This window comes from Podarcis pityusensis (genome assembly GCF_964106645.2).
Source record: "Podarcis pityusensis genome assembly, chromosome: 10".
Lineage (NCBI taxonomy): Eukaryota > Metazoa > Chordata > Lepidosauria > Squamata > Lacertidae > Podarcis > Podarcis pityusensis.
The window spans coordinates 74,798,413-74,820,459 of NC_138035.1; the positions used below are offsets into that span (position 1 = coordinate 74,798,413).

Here is a 22,047-nt window from a genome sequence, read left to right on the forward strand (position 1 = left end):
CAGCTGGTGTTTCGTTTGCCCACGAATGGGAAACTGCCTGCCGTGCTTATGCACCAGCTTTATTACAACAAGCCAGAGGGAACAACCCTAACCTTACCCTCACAGACGTCATAGATGCCATGATGGGGCGTGGTCCCTTCGCTCAAGCTTCAGTGCAAGCCAGACTGCTGCAAATCTTATTGAGGGACACTGCTCTTGCTGCTAAACAAGCAATGAGAAAAATCCCAGAACCCAGTATTCAATCAAGGTGGGGTTCAATCAGGCAAGAGGCAAGAGAATCATATTCTTCCTTTATGGACAGGCTGCTTACAGCAGTGAGTCGCCAAATTGAAAATCCTGAAGCCAAACAAATAATTATCAAACAATTGGCCTTTGAAAATGCCAATGAGGATTGTAAACTTGCATTACGACCAATAATACACAATCCTGCCACAGACACAGCAGCCATGCTTCGCATTTGTCAGTCTGTAGGTACAGCCACCCACAAGGCTCATCTGCTGGCAGCAGCGCTAAATGATAACCAGCTTGTAGCCACCGATACAACTTGTTTCCAGTGTGGCAAACCAGGATCACCGATACCCCAGTGTGGGTAGAACAGTGGCCTCTACCAAAAGAAAAATCCGTAGCAGCGGCACCGGCTTGGTTCTGAACAGCTTATTTCTGAACAATTGACTTTCGGCCACATTGAACCATCTTCATCCCACTGGCTCCAGCAGACAGGGAACGGTTTGCTTTTACATTGCCAGTATATAACAATTCGCAGCCCACCCAGCGATATCAGTGGGTTGTCCTGCCTCAAGGCATGCGGAACTCCCCTACACTTTGTCAACATTTTGTGGGTGAAGCATTGAAACCCTTCCGCATGCGCCACCTAGAGGTGCTGCACACGAGCTGCATCTGGCAGCGTTGCCTTCCTAACCATTTGCCTTGCCATCCTTTGCTGTACCGTTATACAAGGAAGAGAAGCAGACGTCCCAGTCCAGTTGAAACCACCATATTTCACCTTATCGGCTGGCAAGCAGCTGTCGTCTGAATCTTACTCTGGCTGGCAGTATACACAGCTCAGCCACTTTCGAACTAGAAGAACAGTGTTGTTGAATAAGACTTTTAGGGGAGAAAATTATCATAAGATATGGAGGGATAATATTTTTGTACAAGATATGATTATGTTTTCCGGTTTATTGCATGCTTCTAAGTGTTGGTTGTGTATGCACATGCCGCCCTTTGCCAGTCATTCCGGCATAATGCTTCATGGTGTGCCTGTCAATGGATCTTTTCAATTTACTAATATTATATCCCCTAAGCAAACTTTTTGGCCTCCAGTACCATTGACCCTCCATGAGCCTGCCCCCATTTGTTTTCAAATTAAAGAGGGGAAAGAATCATGGGGCATATATCCAAACTGTCAATATACATTGAATTTCACTTTTAATAGCTCTTGTTCTCTTACAGGAACATACAGTGACCAATCTCAGTGCTATAGAAGCGATACCAGTGCATGGCTAAAAACTAGGAAAGAATCCTACCATGCAAATTGGAGTCTGAATTCTTCTATCCCTGGCTTAGCAAATGCCACAGATGAGCAATTTCATATCAGTTCCTTATTTACTGCAGCCTTTAATTGGTCCCAACAGAGTAGTAATATCAGCTATTTACTCCAAAGAGAGTTATGGTTGCTTTGTGGCGAAAAAGCATACAAAGCCATTCCTCGAAACCTCACAGGTACATGTACATTGGGTCTCGTGGTTCCACTGTTGTATAAGGTTGATAAGTTACCATCTTCTCTTAGACTACGAAATCGTTGGGAGGTTAATTCGCCCTTAAACCAATATATCGGTACCCAGATCTCTCGGGCCTTGCTGCCCTCAGTGGGCGCAGCAATGAACTATAGGGACCTCCATTGGCTAGCAAATTGGACTGAAGGATTATTCAATGATACCATAAAAGCTTTGAAGAATCTCAACCAGGAGGTGTCTGCAATGAGAGCGGTGGTTTTACAGAATCGTTATACTTTGGATGTGATTTTAGCCTCAAAAGGAGGAGTTTGTGCAGTTGTTCATTCTCATTGTTGTATGTTTATTCCTGATAATAATGTCAGCATATCTGCGACGATTGATCATATGGAAACCATGGTAGCTCACAAGCTGTTTGCTCCTCCGCCTTCCGTTGATCCATGGGCATGGTTATATTCTTGGCTTCTGGATGGAAGTTGGCTTCGACATTTATTGATTTTAGTGATCATTATAGTAGTTATTTGCATTATTTTGTGTTGCTGTATACAATGTATTCCTTCTATAATCTCTATATGTACTGCATGGTTCTCACAAGAGTCGCCTATCGCGCTCGATATAACCGTATTGGTACTGATATATATGATTCTGATTAAAAATATAAAGAAAGAGGGCGTGTGGGAGCCAGGAAGTCATGAAAAAGGCTTGTAGCGCCACCTGGTGCCTCGCTGACCTCGGTGACCTGCATGTCCGTGCCTTGCAGTGTATTAAGTGCATAGCCTTATATGGAGTTATGTTCCCCCTCTGGGCAGTAATTATCATATATGGCGATGGGTGGGTTTAAGCCATGACCGGATGTAGGTAATGTGAGACATTGGCAAACGGCCATGCGAGAGGAGAGAACAAAGGATAATAAAAGTTACGGGAGAGAAGAGAAGTTCGAAAGGAGCTGCTCATACCATCCTGAAAATATTGCTGGCTCTCTGTGTCTTTATTTTATGCTAAACTGCGCCATTTGTGACGGCTGGCTCTGACAATAGAGGAGGGAGAAAGGTTGTTTTCTGCTGCTCCAGAGAAGCGGACACGGAGCAAAGGATCCAAACTACAAGAAAGAAGATTCCACCTAAACATTAGGAAGAACTTCCTGACAGTAAGAGCTGTTCGACAGTGGAATTTGCTGCCAAGGAGTGTGGTGGAGTCTCCTTCTTTGGAGGTCTTTAAGCAGAGGCTTGACAACCATATGTCAGGAGTGCTCTGATGGTGTTTCCTGCTTGGCAGGGGGTTGGACTCGATGGCCCTTGTGGTCTCTTCCAACTCTATGATTCTATGATTCTATGTTTAAAAGTGGGTGAAGATCTAAGTAATAGCAAGAAACTCAAAGTTTTAATAAAGAGAAATATATATTTATACTTGATGTAAAATATGTCTCCTAATATGGGAGATGGATTCCAGGTTATGCCTCAGAAGTGCAGGCCATCAGAACAGAATTAGAAGAAAAAGATTTCACTATATTTCGAATGAGTTTAAACTAAATCATTGCAACAGAGCAGGAAGGCATGACATTAACTAGCACTGACTTTATTTTACTATGACCTTTGCCAAGCAATTTTCTCTGCCCTAATTTTAAGCTAACCAACTCAGATGTGTTTCTAGATCTTAATTAAATATTGCAATCATTTGAGATGTTCTGATGAAGGGTGGAAATTATTATAAAGCTTTTTCTCAACCACTTCCTAAATGCATAGTTAGCAAAAGGGATCTTTCTTCTTTTAAAGCACCCACTGCCAGATGTGTTACCACTTGGCGTTCAACCAGGCCGTTACGACCTTCTATTGATCTGGAACACTTTTAGAAAGAGAAAGAGAGAGAGAAATGAAATGGGGAACAAGCCAATGTTTACAAAAGTCCATGGGATTATTTCTGTGGGGTTTTGGATGCCATTCATATTGCACTCTGCTGTTTTCCAATTATAATAGTAGTGCTGCTATTATGATGGGTGCAAGGTGTGTTGAGGGAGGGTCTTGGTCCATTTTATGGAGGACAGAGGAGTTTATTCCTGGCAACACAGTATATGTGCATGTGCATACCTGAGTCCTTGCAATACATCTCAAGATTGCTCTGTTTAGCCATACAAGGGTAATAAGAACAATCTTGAAAGACTGTTTTTCTAAGACAGCCTTTGCCAGATTTGTGTCCTCTAGATATTTTGGACTACAACTCCCATCAGCCAACATGGGAGTTGGGAATTCCCAAACATCAGCCAACATGGGAGTTGGGACATCCCAAACATCTGGAAGGTGCCAAGGTGGCAAGATCTGCAGTGTATCTCATCTATTTCTGACCCCTTTTCAACATTTCAGCAGGTCTCAGAGTCGCTCTTCCCACTACTCACGAATTCCAACCCTCCCAAAAAACAAAACAACTCGAGGGCCTGGTTTGACAAAGACTGTAGGAATCTAAGATCTTTGCTTAGGAAATTACAAAATAAGGTAAAACAGGAAGGGACCCTGTCCTCATTGGAAAACCTGCACAGGTGGCGTTCTCATTATAAAAATACTCTAAAATTTAAGAAATCCCTCTACAGAAAGGAACAATGGGAGGCACTTGACAAAGCGATCAAATTGCAGGACGACAAAAAGTTCTGGGAAATAATTGCTCAGGGAGTTTCACCCAAAGGGAAAATTGTAACCAACAGTATTTCATCTAACTTATGGTACCAACATTTTTCCCGGCTATATACAGCTCCAAACATTGCTAAACCGAGCCAGTTTCCTCCTCTTAAAAACGATCTATTAATGGGCTGGGATCCTGTTACCGAATCAGAATGTTTACAGCTAATTAAAACACTCAAGAATGGCAAAGCTCCCGGTGAGGATATGATTCCTCCTGAGGTGTTTAAACTAAATGCCCAGTGGTGGGCTGCTATTTTGGCCCAACTTTTTACGGTAATAAATGATATATGCAAAATCCCAGAAAACTGGAAACTGAGCCTGGTAGCCCCCATCTATAAGAAGGGAGACCCCCAAGACCCCTCAAACTATCGCCTCATAAGTCTCCTGGACATTGTGTATAAACTTTATACTCGCTACCTGCTAAATAAACTGGTTGACTGGGCTGACCACTCTAACCTGCTTAATCCGGAACAGGCAGGGTTTAGAAAGGGCCATAGTACAACAGGCCATTGTTTGGTACTACAGACAATGATAGATAAGTATACAAAGGTACATAAGAGCAAACTTTTTGTGGCTTTTGTAGATCTCACATCCGCTTTTGATTCAATCTGTAGGGACAAATTATGGCAAAAACTATATGAAACAGATATTGATAGACGACTTCTCAAAATACTTAGAGAGTTACATTCAGACACCACAGTTAAAATCAGAACTGGGATGTCAGGCAACTATACTGACCCACTGCCACTGGGGAAAGGGGTTAAACAGGGCTGTTTGTTAGCGCCGTTCCTCTTTAATTTCTATATAAATGACATTGTTCAACATATGGCAAAGTATAAGTCATCAGCTCCTGCCCTGGAAGGCAAACACCTGAATATATTACTATATGCTGATGACATGGCTGTCATGGCACTTACTCGAAGGGGCCTACATAGCATGCTGGAGGGGCTCGCAGCTTATTGTTCCCAAAACTCTCTAAAGATAAATTATGACAAAACAAAAATTGTGGTATTTACTAGAGCTCGCCACACATTTAGATGGTCTTTAGATGAACACAAAATTGAACAGTGTCTTTTTTTTAAATATCTTGGTATCACTTTCCAAGCTACATCTAGCTGGCTTGCCCACTTCAAGACTGTAGCCCTTCTAACACGTAGGACAATCGGTGCTCTGCTCAGCTTTTTTTATTCGAGGGGAGGGCAACTGGTGATCCCGGCACTAAAAGCTTTTGTTGGAAAAGTGATTCCCCAGATGCTATATGGAGTAGAACTCTGGGGATGGAATCAGAAGCTGTTAGAACGGCTTGAAATCTTCCAAAATTTTTACCTCAGAAGAATTCTAGGCCTCCCTCAGAGTACTCCGGCAGCTCTCCTAAGAGTGGAAGTAGGATTACCCTCTGTGTCTGCCAGGGCCCACTTAAGATTCCTGCGTTTTTTCACCAACCTCACAGATGCCCCGAACACCTTATTGGCTAAACAAGCCTTTGTATCATTACAAAATAATACTACTTGGCATAAAAACCTACGAGATATCCTATCCAGATACAATCTACCTGAGTTTAATACCCTCAAATTGTGGAGCCCTGATAAAGTTCGGGAATGGATCTTTGAAAAAGACGCCTTTTTGGACTCCACAAAGATAAAAAACTCTGGGTTTTCCTACTGGTTTCCCCGAGTAAAAGCAGTCAAAATCTGTGCCAACTACTTGGTGGAGATCACTGATCCCACCCTTCGGAGAGCTTTCACTATGGCACGGTTTCAAACACTGCCAACTGCATATCTGACCGGTAGATTCACAAAAACCCCAGTAGAACATCGTTTATGCCCTTGCCTTATGAAAATTAAAGAGGATCTTACACATTACCTCCTCTATTGCCCCATCTACTCGGGCTTTAGAGACGCATTGCTGCAAATTATACCCAACTCTATAACCAATCCTGAAGATAGAGTAAAATTTTTGTTAGTTGATGCAAACCCACGTATTACCCATGTGGTAGCGGTTTTTGTGATGAAGGCCATGAAAGCCAGGGAAAGATTTATGGATGACAATGTAAAGACCCCTTCATCGTCTGTTTAACTCGTTGCTTGTTTTCCCTCTCTTTCTATTTTGTGGGATGAAGGTTTTGTTGGCGTAGTATGTAATGAATTTTAATATTTTTTAACTATTGTTGTGTTGATGTTTGTGTACAGGCATGGTCCTCACAATAAACGGATTTGACTTTGGCAAGATCTGCTCTAAGAGTCTTTTTCCTCCCCTTTTTAAAAAGTTTTTTTTCATGTTACAGACAACAAAACAACACATATACCAACAACTGATGATACAGCAATCATCAGTTTCCGGGGGCGGCGCGAACGGCAATGGCGGTCCTCTTCCAATTGTGAGGAGGAGGCTCCGCAGAAACTGGGTCGTCCGCTACGGCGAAGCGGAGACCCACTCTGGAAACCCACAGGCGGCAAGAGCCTGTGGTCTTGAGGCTCGGTGGGCGCCAGAAGCGACCTCCCAAACGTCAAAGGAACCCCGTAAGGGGCTCCGGAGCGTGGAGGGGGGTGGCGGCGCTGTGAGCCGTTTCGCAATCTGCGGAGCGAAGCCGCGCTGCAGCTGCCGGTGAGCGCTGATCCCTTTTCCTGCAAATTCTGGATCCGGAATCAAAAATCAACCTATTCGTGAGTAAAGACTGAAACACTTTAAATTTGAGACTAAAAGCTGAATTAAAAGATTTGAACTTGGCTGAGAGCGGAGAGACGTGGAAACAGGAAGTCCGTCTTCCGCTGCCATTGAACTTTAAAAAGCAAAGAGCTGGAGGAGTGGAGGCTGAAAAAAGAACTTTTAACTTTATTGATCTAAGCACCCACTGAACCTGCAATTTAAAGTAAAGACTTTAAGTTTATGACTTGGAATTATTATTTGCATTTGACTTATCCTTCTTTCATTGGATTACAATTAAAAGGTGAAACCCAGGGTCCGGAACTGCCTGAGCTCTGAGAGACTGAGCTGTCAGTTTTGCAGATTTGGCTACTGTGTATTGGAACTTGCAACAATCTGAGGGTACTTAGACTTCCTAATTTGAAACATCTTTTGGAGACCAGTAAGCACTGTTTGAAACAAAGTGACTGTTAATATCAACTCTGCTAAATACTTGTATTTGAAGGTTCTTGGACATTAAATTAGACTCTGAAAGACATTTTAAGCTCACTCTAGAGGATTGGAGATTTAAAACAGTGACTTAACATTTACTTTCGATTCCCCGGCTGCTTGCTTTCTCTGGGCCTCTCTATTCCCATGGGAATAACTCAGTGTGACCTTGACTGACAGATAACGTTGGAATGAGTGGCACAAGAAGAAGAGGAAGAGTTAGACAAACAACTTTGACAACTCTAACCTCAGCCTCACAGACACGTAGATCATCTGTACCTACTCTGCCTTCAGAAGTAGAAGAAGTTGCCCTGTCACAGGCAAAAGAGGGAGAAATAGAGCAGTTACAATTGGAAGATATGGCCTCAGGAGCATCTGCTTCTATTTTAGAGAAAATTTTTGAAAAATTGGAAGCTTTGGACAAGAAAGCAGATGAGCAAACAGCTAAGATTGACCAAAATACAGAATGCCTAAATAAATTAACTGGACAAGTGGCACAGAACACACAGGCAATTGAACAGTTGACGGAGGCTACAGCAGAAAACCGGAAATTGGCTGAGGATACCAGACAAAACTTAGAAAACTTAGAACAAGAGGTAAGACCACTCACCAAACAAGTAGGGGAACATCAGATTTATCTCTCTATGATAGAACTGCGAAATCGTGAGAATAATTTGAGGATTAGGTCGCTACAAGAAGCAGAAGAAGGAAACCTAGCTGAGTTTTTAACCAAAGAATTCTCCAAGTTTTGGAATTTAGAGGAAAAGGATTTTAAAATTGTGTCAGCCTTCAGGCTTGGAAGATTTATAAAAAAGGAGAGGCCCAGAGACTGCCTGATAACATTGAGATCAAAGGAGGAAAGGGACAAGATTTTGGGCCTACACTACGGAAAGTCACTGGACATTTTGGACAGAAGAATTGAAATTTACAAAGATATTCCTAGACAACTGCTGGACCTTAGAGCCGCCTATTCTGAACTTGCCAAATTATTAAGGAGCAACGCAATTGCTTTTAGGTGGGAATTCCCCCAAGGAATATCCTTTACCTTTAGAGGGAAAAAGGTCAAAATTAGAACACCGGAAGAGAGAGATAAATTTCTGTCTACATACAGAGAGGACCTTCAAAAAGGAATTGAATTACCTTCTGGGCCTGGAGCAACGGCAGTACCAGCACCTGTGGAACCTGAAGATCCTGTGAACAAGATACCACCCCTTGAAAAATAATCAGATTAATTCAGGATGTCTCTGCAACTGTTGAGTTGGAATATAAATGGCTGTAACATTCCGGAAAAAAGGAAGAAAATATTTCATATATTAAAAAAAGAACAATTGGACATTATTTGCCTACAGGAAACACATGTGACAAGGCTCCACAGAAAAGTGTTAATAAATAAAAGATTGGGCCAGGAATTTATATCTTCGGACAAAGTGAAGAAGAGAGGCGTGGTGATATATGCGAAAGAGAGCCTGTCACCCAAATTCTTATTTAAAGATGAACATGGAAGAATTTTGGCAATTGAGATACAACACCAAGGAGAGAAACTTTTGATATTAGGAATTTATGCACCTAACGAAGGGAAATCGGAATTTTACAAGAAGCTGCATGAGACTATGCTGGATTATCTGGACTACAACAACATCATAATGATGGGAGATATGAATGGGGTCGTATCAACTAACATGGACAAGTCACAAAGTCAAAATGTTACAAAAGACGGCAGACTACCTAAAACTTTTTTTGAAATGACAGACAATATGGATTTGATTGACATTTGGAGGACAAAGAACCCACTAGGAAGAGAGGGAACATTCTTTTCAGAGGCCCAACTGACCTGGACAAGAATCGACCAAATATGGATATCTAGAGGCCTGGCACCTAGGGCCAGAAAAGTGGAAATCTGCCCAAAGACCTGTTCCGACCATAATGCAGTAAAGATGGATATGATACTACTACCAACCGGCTCTTTTAGATGGAAAATGAATGACAATCTGTTCAGAGATCAGGAAATTACCAAGAAGGCCCAAAAAGTTTTGAAGGACTATTTTGAGATAAACATGAATACTACGGTGGAAAAAAGAATCGTCTGGGACGCAAGTAAAGCTGTAATGAGGGGATTCTTGATACAACAGAATGCCGTAAAGAAAAGGACACAAAATGAGAAAAAAGATAAGATCCTGGATAAAATAAAAGAATTAGAGAAGAAGTTAAGACTAAATCCGAAGTCACAGCCAACTCTGAGAGAAATTAAACTTTATCAAACACAATATTCTAAATTGATAAATCAGGAAATAGAATGGAAGGTCAAATTAATGAAACAAAAAACGTTTGAGTCGGCGAATAAATGTGGAAAACTGCTAGCTTGGCAGTTGAAGAAAAGACAAAGATTAAATACGGTTACAAATTTAGAGATTGAAGGAAAAAGTATTCAGAATCCTGTGGACATTAGAAAGTGTTTCCAGAGATACTTTAAAAAACTATACACCCAAGGGCCGCAAGACGAGGCTGAGATTAAACAATTTTTGGCAAAAAATGGATTATCAAAATTGTCACAAGAAAATAGGACAATCCTGAATTGCAAAATAACACGACAAGAGATTGAACAAGCCATTCAGAACATGCAATTGGGCAAATCTCCAGGGCCAGATGGGCTGACCTCCAAGTACTATAAGACATTAAAAGACTACTTGATACAACCTTTGATGGAGGTCAGCAATGAAATTTTGGAGGGGAAGAGGGCACCGGAGTCGTGGAAGGAAGCGTTTATCACATTAATACCAAAGACGGAAGCTGAAAAGACACAACTTAAGAACTATCGTCCCATCTCTCTTTTAAACGTGGATTACAAAATATTTGCAGACATTTTGGCAAGTAGACTTAAAAAAGTTTTAAATGAAGTAATCCATAAGGACCAGGCAGGCTTTCTCCCAGGTAGACATTTGTTTGCTAATACAAGGAACATTATTGACATTTTGGAACTTTTGCAAACAGATATAAACACAAAAGCAGTTTTAATTTTTATAGATGCGGAGAAGGCCTTTGACAACATCTCCTGGAAATTTATGATGGGAAACCTAAAAGAAATGGGAGTGGGACGGGGTTTTGAGAATGGGATTGAGGCGATATATTCAGAGCAGAAAGCTAAACTGATAGTTAACAATGTGGTTACAGAGGAGTTTAAAATTGAAAAAGGAACACGACAAGGTTGCCCTATTTCCCCTTTGTTATTTATTTCGGTTCTGGAAGTGCTATTGAATATGACCGGTTGGTGGAAGGAATTCAGGTCGGACAGAAACAATACAAATTAAAAGCTTTTGCAGATGACCTGGTTTTGACCTTGCAGGAGCCAGAGTCTAGTACGAAAAGAGTATTACAACTGATTAATGACTTTGGTCGGGTGGCTGGATTTAAATTGAATAAACAGAAAACTAAAGTTTTGGGGAAAAACTTAACAGATACAGAGTCAGAACGGTTTCAGAAAGAGACAGAACTTAATGTGGTTAAAAAAGTAAAATACCTAGGGGTAAACATAACATCAAAAAATCTAAGTCTATTTAAGGATAACTATGAAAAATGCTGGGCAGAAATTAAGAGAGACTTAGATAGTTGGTCAAAATTGAAACTTTCTTTGTTAGGCCGAATTGCTGCTATTAAGATGAATGTATTGCCAAAGATGTTGTTTTTGTTTCAAACACTTCAGGTTTTGGACAAGACGGAGTGCTTTCAGAAGTGGCAAAGAGATATTTCTAAGTTTGTCTGGCAGGGCAAAAAGCCCAGAATTAAGTTTAAGATATTAACTGATGCGAAAGAAAGAGGGGGCTTTGCCCTGCCAGATCTAAAGTTGTATTATGAGGCCGCAGCGTTCTGCTGGCTAAAAGACTGGCTACTTCTTGAAGACACTGACGTGTTGGATTTGGAAGGGTTTAACAATGCTTTTGGATGGCATGCATACTTATGGTATGACAAGGTTAAAGCAAATAAGGCCTTTAAGAACCATATTGTCAGAAAATCACTGTTTAATGTCTGGACAAAATATAAAGACTTGCTGGAAAATAAAACTCCAAGGTGGCTTTCACCTTTGGAAGCTAAGGCCCGAAAAAGACCCAATATGGAGGCTAAATGGCCTAAATATTGGGAAATATTAGAAGAAGATGGAGACAATTGGAAATTGCAGAGTTTGGAGAAAATGAAGGATAAAGTGCGAGATTGGTTACATTACGCTCAGATTAAAGAAGTTTTTAAAAACGATAAGAAACTAGGGTTCCAGGTGGAGAAATCGAAACTAGAAACAGAATTGTTAGAACCAAAGACTAAGGTACTTTCAAGGATGTATAACTTGCTGTTAAAATGGAATACACAAGATGAAATGGTCAAATCGGCTATGATAAGGTGGGCACAGGACATTGGGTATAATATTATGTTTGAGGACTGGGAAAGGTTGTGGAGTACTGGATTGAAATTTACTGCATGTAATGCTTTGAAAGAAAATGTAATGAAAATGATATACAGATGGTACATGACCCCAGTCAAACTTGCAAAAATTTACCACCTGTCTGACAATAAGTGTTGGAAATGTAAAGAGAGCGAAGGAACATTCTTCCACCTCTGGTGGACTTGCCCTAAAGTGAAGGCGTTCTGGGAAATGATTTATAATGAACTGAAAAAGGTATTTAAGTATACCTTCACTAAGAAACCAGAGGCCTTTCTTTTGGGTATTGTCGGCCAAGGGGTGGTAAAGAAGGATTGGACATTTTTTATGTATGCAACAACAGCGGCAAGGATACTTCTCGCAAAGTACTGGAAAACTCAAGATCTACCCACACTGGAAGAATGGCAGATGCAACTGATAGACTATATGGAACTAGCCGAGATGACTGGCAGAATCCGTGACCTGGGAGAAGAGAGGATGGAGGAGGATTGGAAGAAATTTAAGAACTATTTACAAAAACATTGCAATTTGAGTGAATGCTAAGCAGGATGCTAGATCATAAATAATTGAGCACCACTAACTTAGATGATTTAAGAAAATAAGAGAGATTAAGAAAATATAACTCTTTTTTTTTTGAGAACTAGAAGACTATGAAATATAGAAGGGATATAAGAATGCAAATAAGATAACAAATTGCTGTTAAAAAGTTATAACGATGAAAGTGGGAGCGGGAGATGTGAGGAAGTCCAAAAAAAAATAATGTGAAACTATGTTATGATATTTGTTATATTGTCTGTTACATGTATTTCTATTGTAAACTCTAATAAATATTATATAAAAAAAAAAGATACAGCAATCAGGATTATTTAAAACAGTAATTTTCAAGCTGTGTCCTAGGGAACCTTACATTTATTCAGTCCCAGTGCAATGATTTGCAGTGGCAGAGAAGCTTCCATGAAAGGCATCTTCCAATTTCCCCTAACATGCCTTAGGGCACATTCTCAGTTTCCTAAACTCTCATGAAGGCTGAGGCACACCTAGCCAGCACCCAAGTAGATGAGCTAAAATCTTCAGGGTTCCATAACAGAAATGCAAGTTCATGTGAAAAGGCTTCCCCCAGGCCCCATCTACTCTATACATTTAGATCAGTATTATACTACTTTATATCATCAAGGTTTCTCCCAAGGAATCCTGGGGACTGTGGTTTGTTAAGGGAGCTGAGAATTGCAAGGAGACACCCCTTTCCCTCATAGAGCTACAATCTTCAGAGTTCCCTGGGAAGAGGGATTGACTTAAGCCACTTTGCTAATTGTAGCTCTGTGAGGGGAATAAGGGTCTCCCAACAAATCTCAGGGCCCTTAACAAATGACAGTTCACATGACTCCTTGGGAGAAGCAATGACTGTTTAAAGTAGAATGATACAGCTTTAAATGTAGAGCATACATGGGGCCTGAATGCGGAGTCTTCAAAGCACTGACCTAAGATGCACGGATATTATAAAAAGTCTATCTTCTAGTTCTGCATTCATCAGTATTTTCAGGCCATGATCATCTACCCTTACTTCCAACTTGCAAGACTGAGCCACATTTATTTTTTATTGTTGACAGCAGTCCCCCCCCCTCTCCACCCCCACACTCCATGTTCTCTTAAAAGAGAACCTTAAATAAGAAATTGGGGTGATGATTTTGATGCGACCTACACTGGGACAACATGACTCACCAGATAAAACCTAATCTAGCTGAGACTCTGTGTAATTGATTTAACAATGGCTATTCAGATGTGACCTATCCACTATTAACCAGTGATTAGGCTTATCATAGCTGAGCTTTTTTCTCAACATCAGTGAATACTATATACTGAACAGGCTACCTTGGGAATTTCTGACACATGATTGTACTTTACAGATGGCAGGATGTTACATGGTAATTAAAGTCATCATGTGAAAAACATGTCCATGCATGTTTTTCTGCCAAAGTTCTTCCCTAAGTGCCTTCATTAACCCAAGTGTGCTGTGTAATAACAAAGAAGAGGCTGTTTTCAGTGGTAGCACCCTAGTTATGGACCACTCTCCATGATGCCTGGTGCCTTCATTACAATTTTTAGGTGCCAGAATACGTTATTTCTATTTTTGGGGGCATACAATATTTTAAATAAACACATTGTGAGGATCCTGAAAGAGCACCCCATCCCTACATTGTCACAGTTGTGCAACACACCTGTTAACCTGAATATATAACTAACTGGATGCTTTGGATGTTCCTTACATACCTGTGTTGTGATGTTGTGTTGTGTGTTGTGTTGTGTTATGTTATAGAAGTATATGAGATAGCATATGAGTTCCAGGCATCAGAACCACCACTTACCCAAAATCCAGCCGTAACTAATAGTAAGTGAAACCATTTTTCTTTCCAAGTGGCCTTACCATGACTTTTACCAGCTATCTAACCACAGTGGATTTCACCTGCTTGCTGTGATATTTAAATTTATTGGAGTCTGGTTTCTTCACACCACTTGTGGGTTTTTTCCTCATTCTGACAAGCTAAGCCAAAACCCTCTTCTGCAAGGTTGTATCACCTCATTGCCTTTTCCATTTTACAGATGATTAAGTCCTTGCAGCAAAAAAAAAAAAAAAAAAAAAAAAAGTCATACAGATCTCCTAGTTGTTCTAAACACACTAGGTCATGTGGCTATCAAGATGATGGAGAAAAGATGGATGTCTGCTCTGGAACTGGAAATCTAAATACAGCTTGGTAGTAAAATAAAAATAAATTTAAAAAATTGTCCAGTAGCACCTTATAGACCAACTAAGTTTGTTCTGGTATAAGCTTTGGTGTGCATACCTGAAAAAGTGTGCATGCACATGAAAGCTTATACCAGAACAAACATAGCTGGTCTATAAGGCACTACTGGACAATTATTTATTTATTTTATTTTTATTTCAACTGCATCAGACCAACACGGCAACCTACCTGAATCTAGAAGCTTGGTAGTAAGTTTCCTTTGTGAGTCATTATGACTGCATTGTGTGATGAGGTCAAGATGCTAGAAGAAGTGATAACACCCAGGCACACCTGCAAATGAAGCCAGCTGTGGGCCTTTTTGGCTTTTTTGACAAATTAGGGAAAACCATGTGCATTCATTATTTGCTGACATCAACAACTTGGATGTGTGAATGAACCATCACATGTCTAATGCCTTCCACAAACATTCCTTGTTATCTGATGTTGCTTCGAAGGCAATGCTTTTCAATCAATTCATTTGTCAGTCATATACTGAACAACCAAGAAACGTGAAGTCAAGTGATGTACATGTAGGAGCCCTTGGGAAAAACCTCAGCCAATGTACAGCTGAGGACCTTTCTGGATTCCTTTCTTTAATATATATGTAGTGATGCTATGATTCAGTGTTTGAATCGGCTGCTCTAATTGTGACATTAACAGCAACTTGGTGTGAAGATCCTAGCAAGGATTATTAATTCTATAGGCCTTGGCTGCACTGACTTCTTTAAATAATCTGATTTTAGAAAAGTGCCTCAAATCAAGTGATTTTAGAAAAGTGCCTCAAAAAATGAATGGTGAATCATCAATATAAGTTGGGAGGACTTCAATTATAGTCAGTCATTTTTCCTGCTAAGCTACTGTACGCAGCCAGGTTCTAAAGATTCACAACTGTTGAAGGCTTGATCTAGGCCTGTAACAACAGCAGGAGGCAGGAATGAGGTGGTAAAATCCGGGAGTCCGGAGGTGGTAAAATGGAGTGTGCCATCAAACTGTAGGTGTGGTAGACCAATTTTGAAAGCTTCCCTATCTGAAAAGATCTGAAAAGAAAAACAGAACTATGCTACGGTAAGCTGTAACAAAAAGCAGGGGAGGTGGCGTGGGGGGGGGACACCCCTCATTTCCTGTCCTCTGTTCACCAACCCAAAGGCATGGGTCAGATGTAAACGATAATAGTAAAGTTCATACAAGCACTGCAGTGGACAGGGACTGAGTTGCTAGCCTCAATCTGAAGGAAAACAACCATATATTATGGAATGTGGCAGATGCCATTTGTCCTGTAGAGTCTTTGTCTGTATGCGTGAGGATTTCGTTTAAATGGGAGGAGCATGATTTCCCTCATAGGCAATTCAGTATGAACTCTGAATTAGTACGGTCCACCCTACCACCACAGAATTCTAAAATGTCATGCTGTGGCATCTAATGAACCAGAACTAAGAACCACTTTAGACTTTGTGTGGTCCACACCTGTGTTATAGTCTCTAGAGATCTTCACATGAACACCCATCTCTCCTGTACTGGTGGAGTGAAGGAACTCATGGGGGAAGGTGGGTCAGGAGTTGAAGAACCACAGAGAGCTCTGAGTGAAGAACAGGTTCCAACAAAGATGAAAAGCAAGCCAAGCCTTTTTAAGCCTCTGCCCCCAGAGGCCACCTTTCGCCTCATGTGTTCCTTGAAGGCATGAGACATCCCTCCTCTTTCTGTCTCTCTTGTTCTATGACAAGAGCCCTTTATTCTTCAGATGACCCTTCCATCATGTGTTGAACAAGTCATCCAGGAAACATGTGAAGTGTGATGGGCAGATCTTCGTTTCCGTGGACAAAATGGATTGTTTCAAGAGGTGGCAGAAAGATATTTCTAGATTTGTCTGGCAGGGCAAGAAGCCCAGAATAGAATTTAAAATACTAACGGACGCAAAGGAAAGAGGTGGATTTGCCCTGCCAGACCTCAAACTTTATTATGAATCAGCAGCTTTTTGCTGGTTGAAAGAATGGCTGCTTCTTGAAAACACTGACATTTTGGACCTAGAAGGTTTTAATAATGTATTTGGATGGCATGCATATCTGTGGTATGATAAGGTCAAAGCACATAAAGCATTTAAAAACCACATTGTCAGGAAAGCGCTGTTTAATGTTTGGATAAGATATAAGGATTTATTAGAAAATAAAACTCCAATGTGGCTGTCACCAATGGAAGTGAAAGCCTTGAAAAAGCTCAATATGGAGGTCAAATGGCCGAAATATTGGGAAATTTTGGAACAAGATGGAGATAGACTGAAATTGCAGAGCTTTGAAAAACTAAAAAACAAAGTGCGAGACTGGCTTCATTATTTTCAGATAATGGAGGCATTTAAATTGGACAAGAAAATTGGCTTCCAGGTGGAAAAATCAAAATTAGAAACTGAACTGTTAGAACCCAAAACTAAGAATTTGTCAAGAATGTATAACTTGCTGCTGAAATGGAACACTCAGGATGAAACGGTAAAATCGGCTATGATTAAATGGGCACAAGACGTTGGACACAACATTACGTTTGCAGACTGGGAACAGTTATGGACCACGGGTATGAAATTTACGGCATGTAATGCCCTAAGAGAGAATATTATGAAAATGATAGACAGGTGGTACATAACCCCAGTCAAGCTTGCAAAAATCTATCATTTGCCCAATAATAAATGTTGGAAATGTAAAGAAACTGAAGGTACATTTTATCACCTTTGGTGGACGTGCCCAAAGATTAAGGCTTTCTGGGAAATGATATATAATGAATTAAAAAAGGTATTTAAATATACCTTCTTGAAGAAACCAGAGGCCTTTCTCCTGGGCATAGTCGGCCAAACGGTGTTAAAAAAGGATAGACCTTTCTTTATGTATGCAACAACAGCAGCAAGAATACTCATTGCAAAGTATTGGAAGACACAAGAGCTCCCCACACTGGAAGAATGGCAGATGAAACTGATGGATTATATGGAACTGGCGGAAATGACTGGTAGAATCCGTGACCAGGGAGAAGAGTCGGTGGAGGAAGATTGGAAGAAATTCAAAGACTATCTGCAGAAACATTGCAAAATTAAAGAATGTTAGAGTGATGTTGGACTGAAAATAAGTGGCTTCTAGCTATACAGGCTTTAAAGTTATATATAGATCAAGATTAAGGATTAGGATTAAAAAAAAAAAGTTAAAGGAAATGGAAATTTGGTTTTTAAGAGGTAAAAATTTAAGGTTATATTATATTAAGATTAAGGATTGGGATTAAAAAAGAGGGAAAGAAACTGCTGGACAAACAAATTGAACTGGAATACAAAAGAGGGAGGTATGAGGAGGTCCAGAAAATAAGTAAATTTAAAAATGGTTATGAAAAGGTGGTATTATTTTTAACTGTTTTCTTTTTTGTCTTTTGCTTTTTGTTTTTTTTTGGATTATGTATTGTGTATTTTTGAATTGTGTATTTTTCTTTTTCTTTTTAATTTTTTATTGATGTGTTCTTTTTATTGGAAACCTTAATAAATATCATTTTTTTTTAAAAAAGAAAGATCTTCGTTTCCTAAGCAGTGGGGAGGTGGGAAATGAGCAGAAGCGTTGTGCCTGGCGTGTTTGTGGAATGCGTTGGCTTGGTGCCAGGCAAAAACATCCCTTTTCAAATAGGCCTTTGGCTGATTGACATCTAAGGACTCAGCTACACTGGTAGAGAGAATGTGATTTATATGCATTGTAGGTGTGATATACATTGTGCCACCAGACGGCGATGGGGAATACTGTTTTTCTCTACCTATTTTCCCTGTTTAAATTTACAACACTTTCAACTGAAACGCTACTTTGATGTGTCTAGATCCAGCCTAAATGTGTTGTAGGAGGGGGTTATTGGTTTGTTTTTCTTCTTGTTTTTCTTTTGTATTATTATCTTGTATTTTATCTTGCCTATACAAATTTAAATAAATAAATAAGCAGTGACCCACAGTCAAAACACAGATGAAAAACCCAACAGTCCTACTTAGGTGTTATTCACTCACTCCCATCTACATCAGCACAGGAATAAGGGTCCCTGAGTGGCTCTGCCGCCAACATTGTGTGCTCCTTCTTGGACATCCACCTGTACAGCATGAACATCTGTATGCATGGGGAGGGCTTTGTACCTATGATTGTATGTGCAAAGACTTCCTAGGATCTGAAACCTAAGCAATCAGGGTTTCAGATCCTGGGGAAGGTTATGCACATATGTGACAAGGAAGCCTTGTCCATCAGACAGGCGCACTGTGCTTGGGTCAGATCTCTTGGGGACCTCTGTGTAGGCTGCCTGAAAAAGAATAGCTTGCCCCATTGATTCATCCTGGTGTGTGGAAGGGTGCTACCAGATATTTCTCACAGTGATTGACTTGGGTGTAGAAACCCTTCATCGGCCTTGGGGTGGGAGAATAAGTGTGACAGCTGCAACCCTCTGCTTTATGAGACCCTGTGCTGATAACAGCCATAGTGGGCTTGGTGTGAATTCTGCTACCTAGGAGCACTCAATCTCTGAGAACTGGCTGTAAGGCAGACACTGATAATAATTTAAATCTCAGTACCTTTATCCTGGGATATAACTTTGCTGCAGCCCAACATTCTTGTTTAAAAAATTTGGGAAGTGGGAACAGATCAGCAGCAACTTTACAAGTTCAATGCACACGATATATTGCTTAATGTACAATGTTCATAGTGGCAATCAGGCATGTATACAGCAATGCTCAACATTTTGTCCTGTTTTTCTTTGACAATGGGGGGTTGCCATAGTGCTCAAGATTTGTTTTACTTTGAAAAAGTGACCAAAGATGTGGGAGAGGAGGGGGCTTGGGGAAAACAAGGGGCCCAGTGATATCATGCGCCCAAGGGTCTCCAGAAACCTGGAGCCAGCCCTGTTTACCACTAAGTGGTATATAAATATAGGAAGTAAAGATTTAAAAATTAATTCATGTGATGAACCCCTCCAGGTGCCACATTTGGTAGGTAGGCTGTTTCAAGTTTCTTCTCTGTATCCACTGGACCTTATGAAAAAGTCTGAAGATGGAATGGAGTGTCACTACTGCAATCAAATATTGCTGTTAATCTTATCCCTGAAGTAGCATACCAAGAAACAATCATAGTAGTCTGACCTTACTGTTAATATCACCACGCTGCAAATGGCGGAGGCCGTGGTGTTGGGGGGTAGAAAGACAGATTCTGAACTGAATGTAAGATCTGTAAGCCGAGTCTGTGCTGATCACGCAGTGGGAGGAAGGACCCTGGTACAAGGATTCGTAAGACTCCTGGCCTTGCCTGTGATATAAATATATATAACACCATTAGCAGGAAGGAGGCACTGTGCTGCTGGAACCAGGAATTCCAAGTGTCCCATATCTGGATGAGAGCACAGCACCACACTTTTGCAAAACAAGAGTGTTTCTGGAAGCAGGGGCCTGCAGTGCGCCCAAGCCATGCGTCTCTCCTGGGAGAGACACGGTGGCTTGGGTGCCGCAGGCTCTGCACTGCGCAAACAGTCCGCCAGCTGCCTCCCCCCCAGCTATAGGGTGGCTGAGTGGGAGGAGGCAGGCAGATTCTGGAGGCCCCACGGTGCGCCCCGCCCATATGGGTGGCTTGCCGGTCACTTAATTTAACTCTGCAGCCCACACAATCAAGATCTGTCTGAATCAGTTCTTAATACTGACAGCATTCTTTCCTGACACTCAAAGCATTTTACACACTCAGTGTCAGCAGAGCATGCAGCACTCTTGCAAAATGGGGCAGTTCTTAACCAGTCTTCTGCACCAGCTCCTTTCTGTCTTCCCTCTAGTTCAATCCTAGACAGACAGGTCTCAGTTCTCCCTATTTTTGTTCCCATTAGTAGTTTTGTTCCTAGTGGACCAAAAGTGATAGATGTTCATGCAAATTTGTAACTGCTCATTTACTATCAGCTCCATTATACAGTGGTACCTCGGATGCTTCAGGTTACAGATTCCGCTAACCCAGAAATATTACTTCGGGTTAAGAACTTTGCTTCAGGATGAGAACAGAAATCGCAAGGCGGAGGTGCAGCGGCAGCGGGAGGCCCCATTACCTAAAGTGGTACCTCAGGTTAAGAACAGTTTCAGGTTAAGAACGGACCTCCGGAACGAATTAAGTTCTTAACCCGAGCTACCACTGTAAAGGGCAACTATAACAGAAGAAATGTCTTGAGGCAGTAGGTAAGTTGCATACTGATTTCATCATTTGTGATGCACAGAGAGTGCTCTCTGTCTCTCAGGATGTTTATTAAGCCCATAGATGTGATTTGAGGCCTAGATGCCGGATCAAGGCTTGCTTTGCATTGGCTTTTGGTTACCTCTGATGCTGGTGATAAGTATTTCTCTTCTTTTCAACATATTGAGTTTCAAGGCTTTATGCCTCACATTGGATGTGCTGTTCCAAGGGACTCTTCACCATACAGATTGTAAAATGCTGACAGGCCTAAATGAAGGCATGGATATTGAGGCAAAGAGGGAGCAGCATGTTAGTGTACCTGCAGGGCCAGCCCACCCATGAGGCAAGGTGAGGCGACTGTCTTAGGCAGCAGGATCCACAGGGGCAGCAGATCCCAATGTAGATCTTTACCCACCCCCCATTCACTCACTCCTCCTTCCCTGGTAGGGAGGGGGACAACATTTTGTGGTTCGCCTCAGACACTAAAATGTCTTGGGCAGCTAAATGGAACCACTGCTCCAGGAAGCACAATAAGCAATGTTCTGCGCCTGGAAATGCTAAGTAAATTCTAATCCATACACTAGTCTGGGAAGTGTGACTTAGAGTTGATCTTGAAAATTCTGATATGAAGTGCCCTAAGAGCTGGACTCTTAGGGCACTTCATATCAGAATTTTCAAGAGCAACTCTTAAGTCACACTTCCCAGACTAGTGTATGGATTAGAATTTACTTAGCATTACTTAGCATTTCTATATATTCCAATGCAGTTCTTGACTCACAAAGCTAGTAAAACTCACATCATTTTTTTAAAACAATGTATATTTTGAAATAAAATATGCTTAGAAATGTGTATTTCAAGAAGAAACGTGTTTAAAAATAGCTACAGTGGTACCTCTGGATACGAACGCTTCTGGTTGTGGAAGTAGTTGCTCCTGGATGCCCCGGGATGTGAGCGGAAATCACACATTAGTGGGGAGTGCGCAGCGGGAAGCATGCTTTCGCTAATGGCACCTCATTTTAAGAACAGTTTCAGGATAAGAACAGACCTCTGGAATGAATTAAGTTCATATCTGGAGGTACCACTGTATTTAATATACAAATTCTGCTGTTCTCAGTGGAGATT

At 41.0% G+C, this 22,047-nt stretch overlaps 1 protein-coding gene across 9 annotated transcripts in view; it reads right to left on the bottom strand.

Annotated features, from left to right (window-relative positions):
• The window catches only part of LMNTD1 (lamin tail domain containing 1), a 242,816-nt gene that overhangs the window by 25,916 nt on the left and 194,853 nt on the right, over positions 1–22,047 (bottom strand). For 2 of the 9 annotated variants that reach the window (XM_081023708.1, XM_081023707.1), the window contains exon 11: positions 19,868–20,025. The exons of 4 other annotated variants lie outside the window; for them this stretch is intronic. In XM_081023708.1, coding sequence (XP_080879834.1) covers positions 19,876–20,025 — 150 coding nt within the window. In that variant the 3' untranslated portion in view covers positions 19,868–19,875. Of the gene's footprint in view, positions 1–14,929; positions 15,032–19,862; positions 20,026–21,108; positions 21,193–22,047 lie in introns of those variants that run through there. 3 more of the 9 variants (XR_013991153.1, XM_081023706.1, XM_081023710.1) reach the window with 3 other exon arrangements.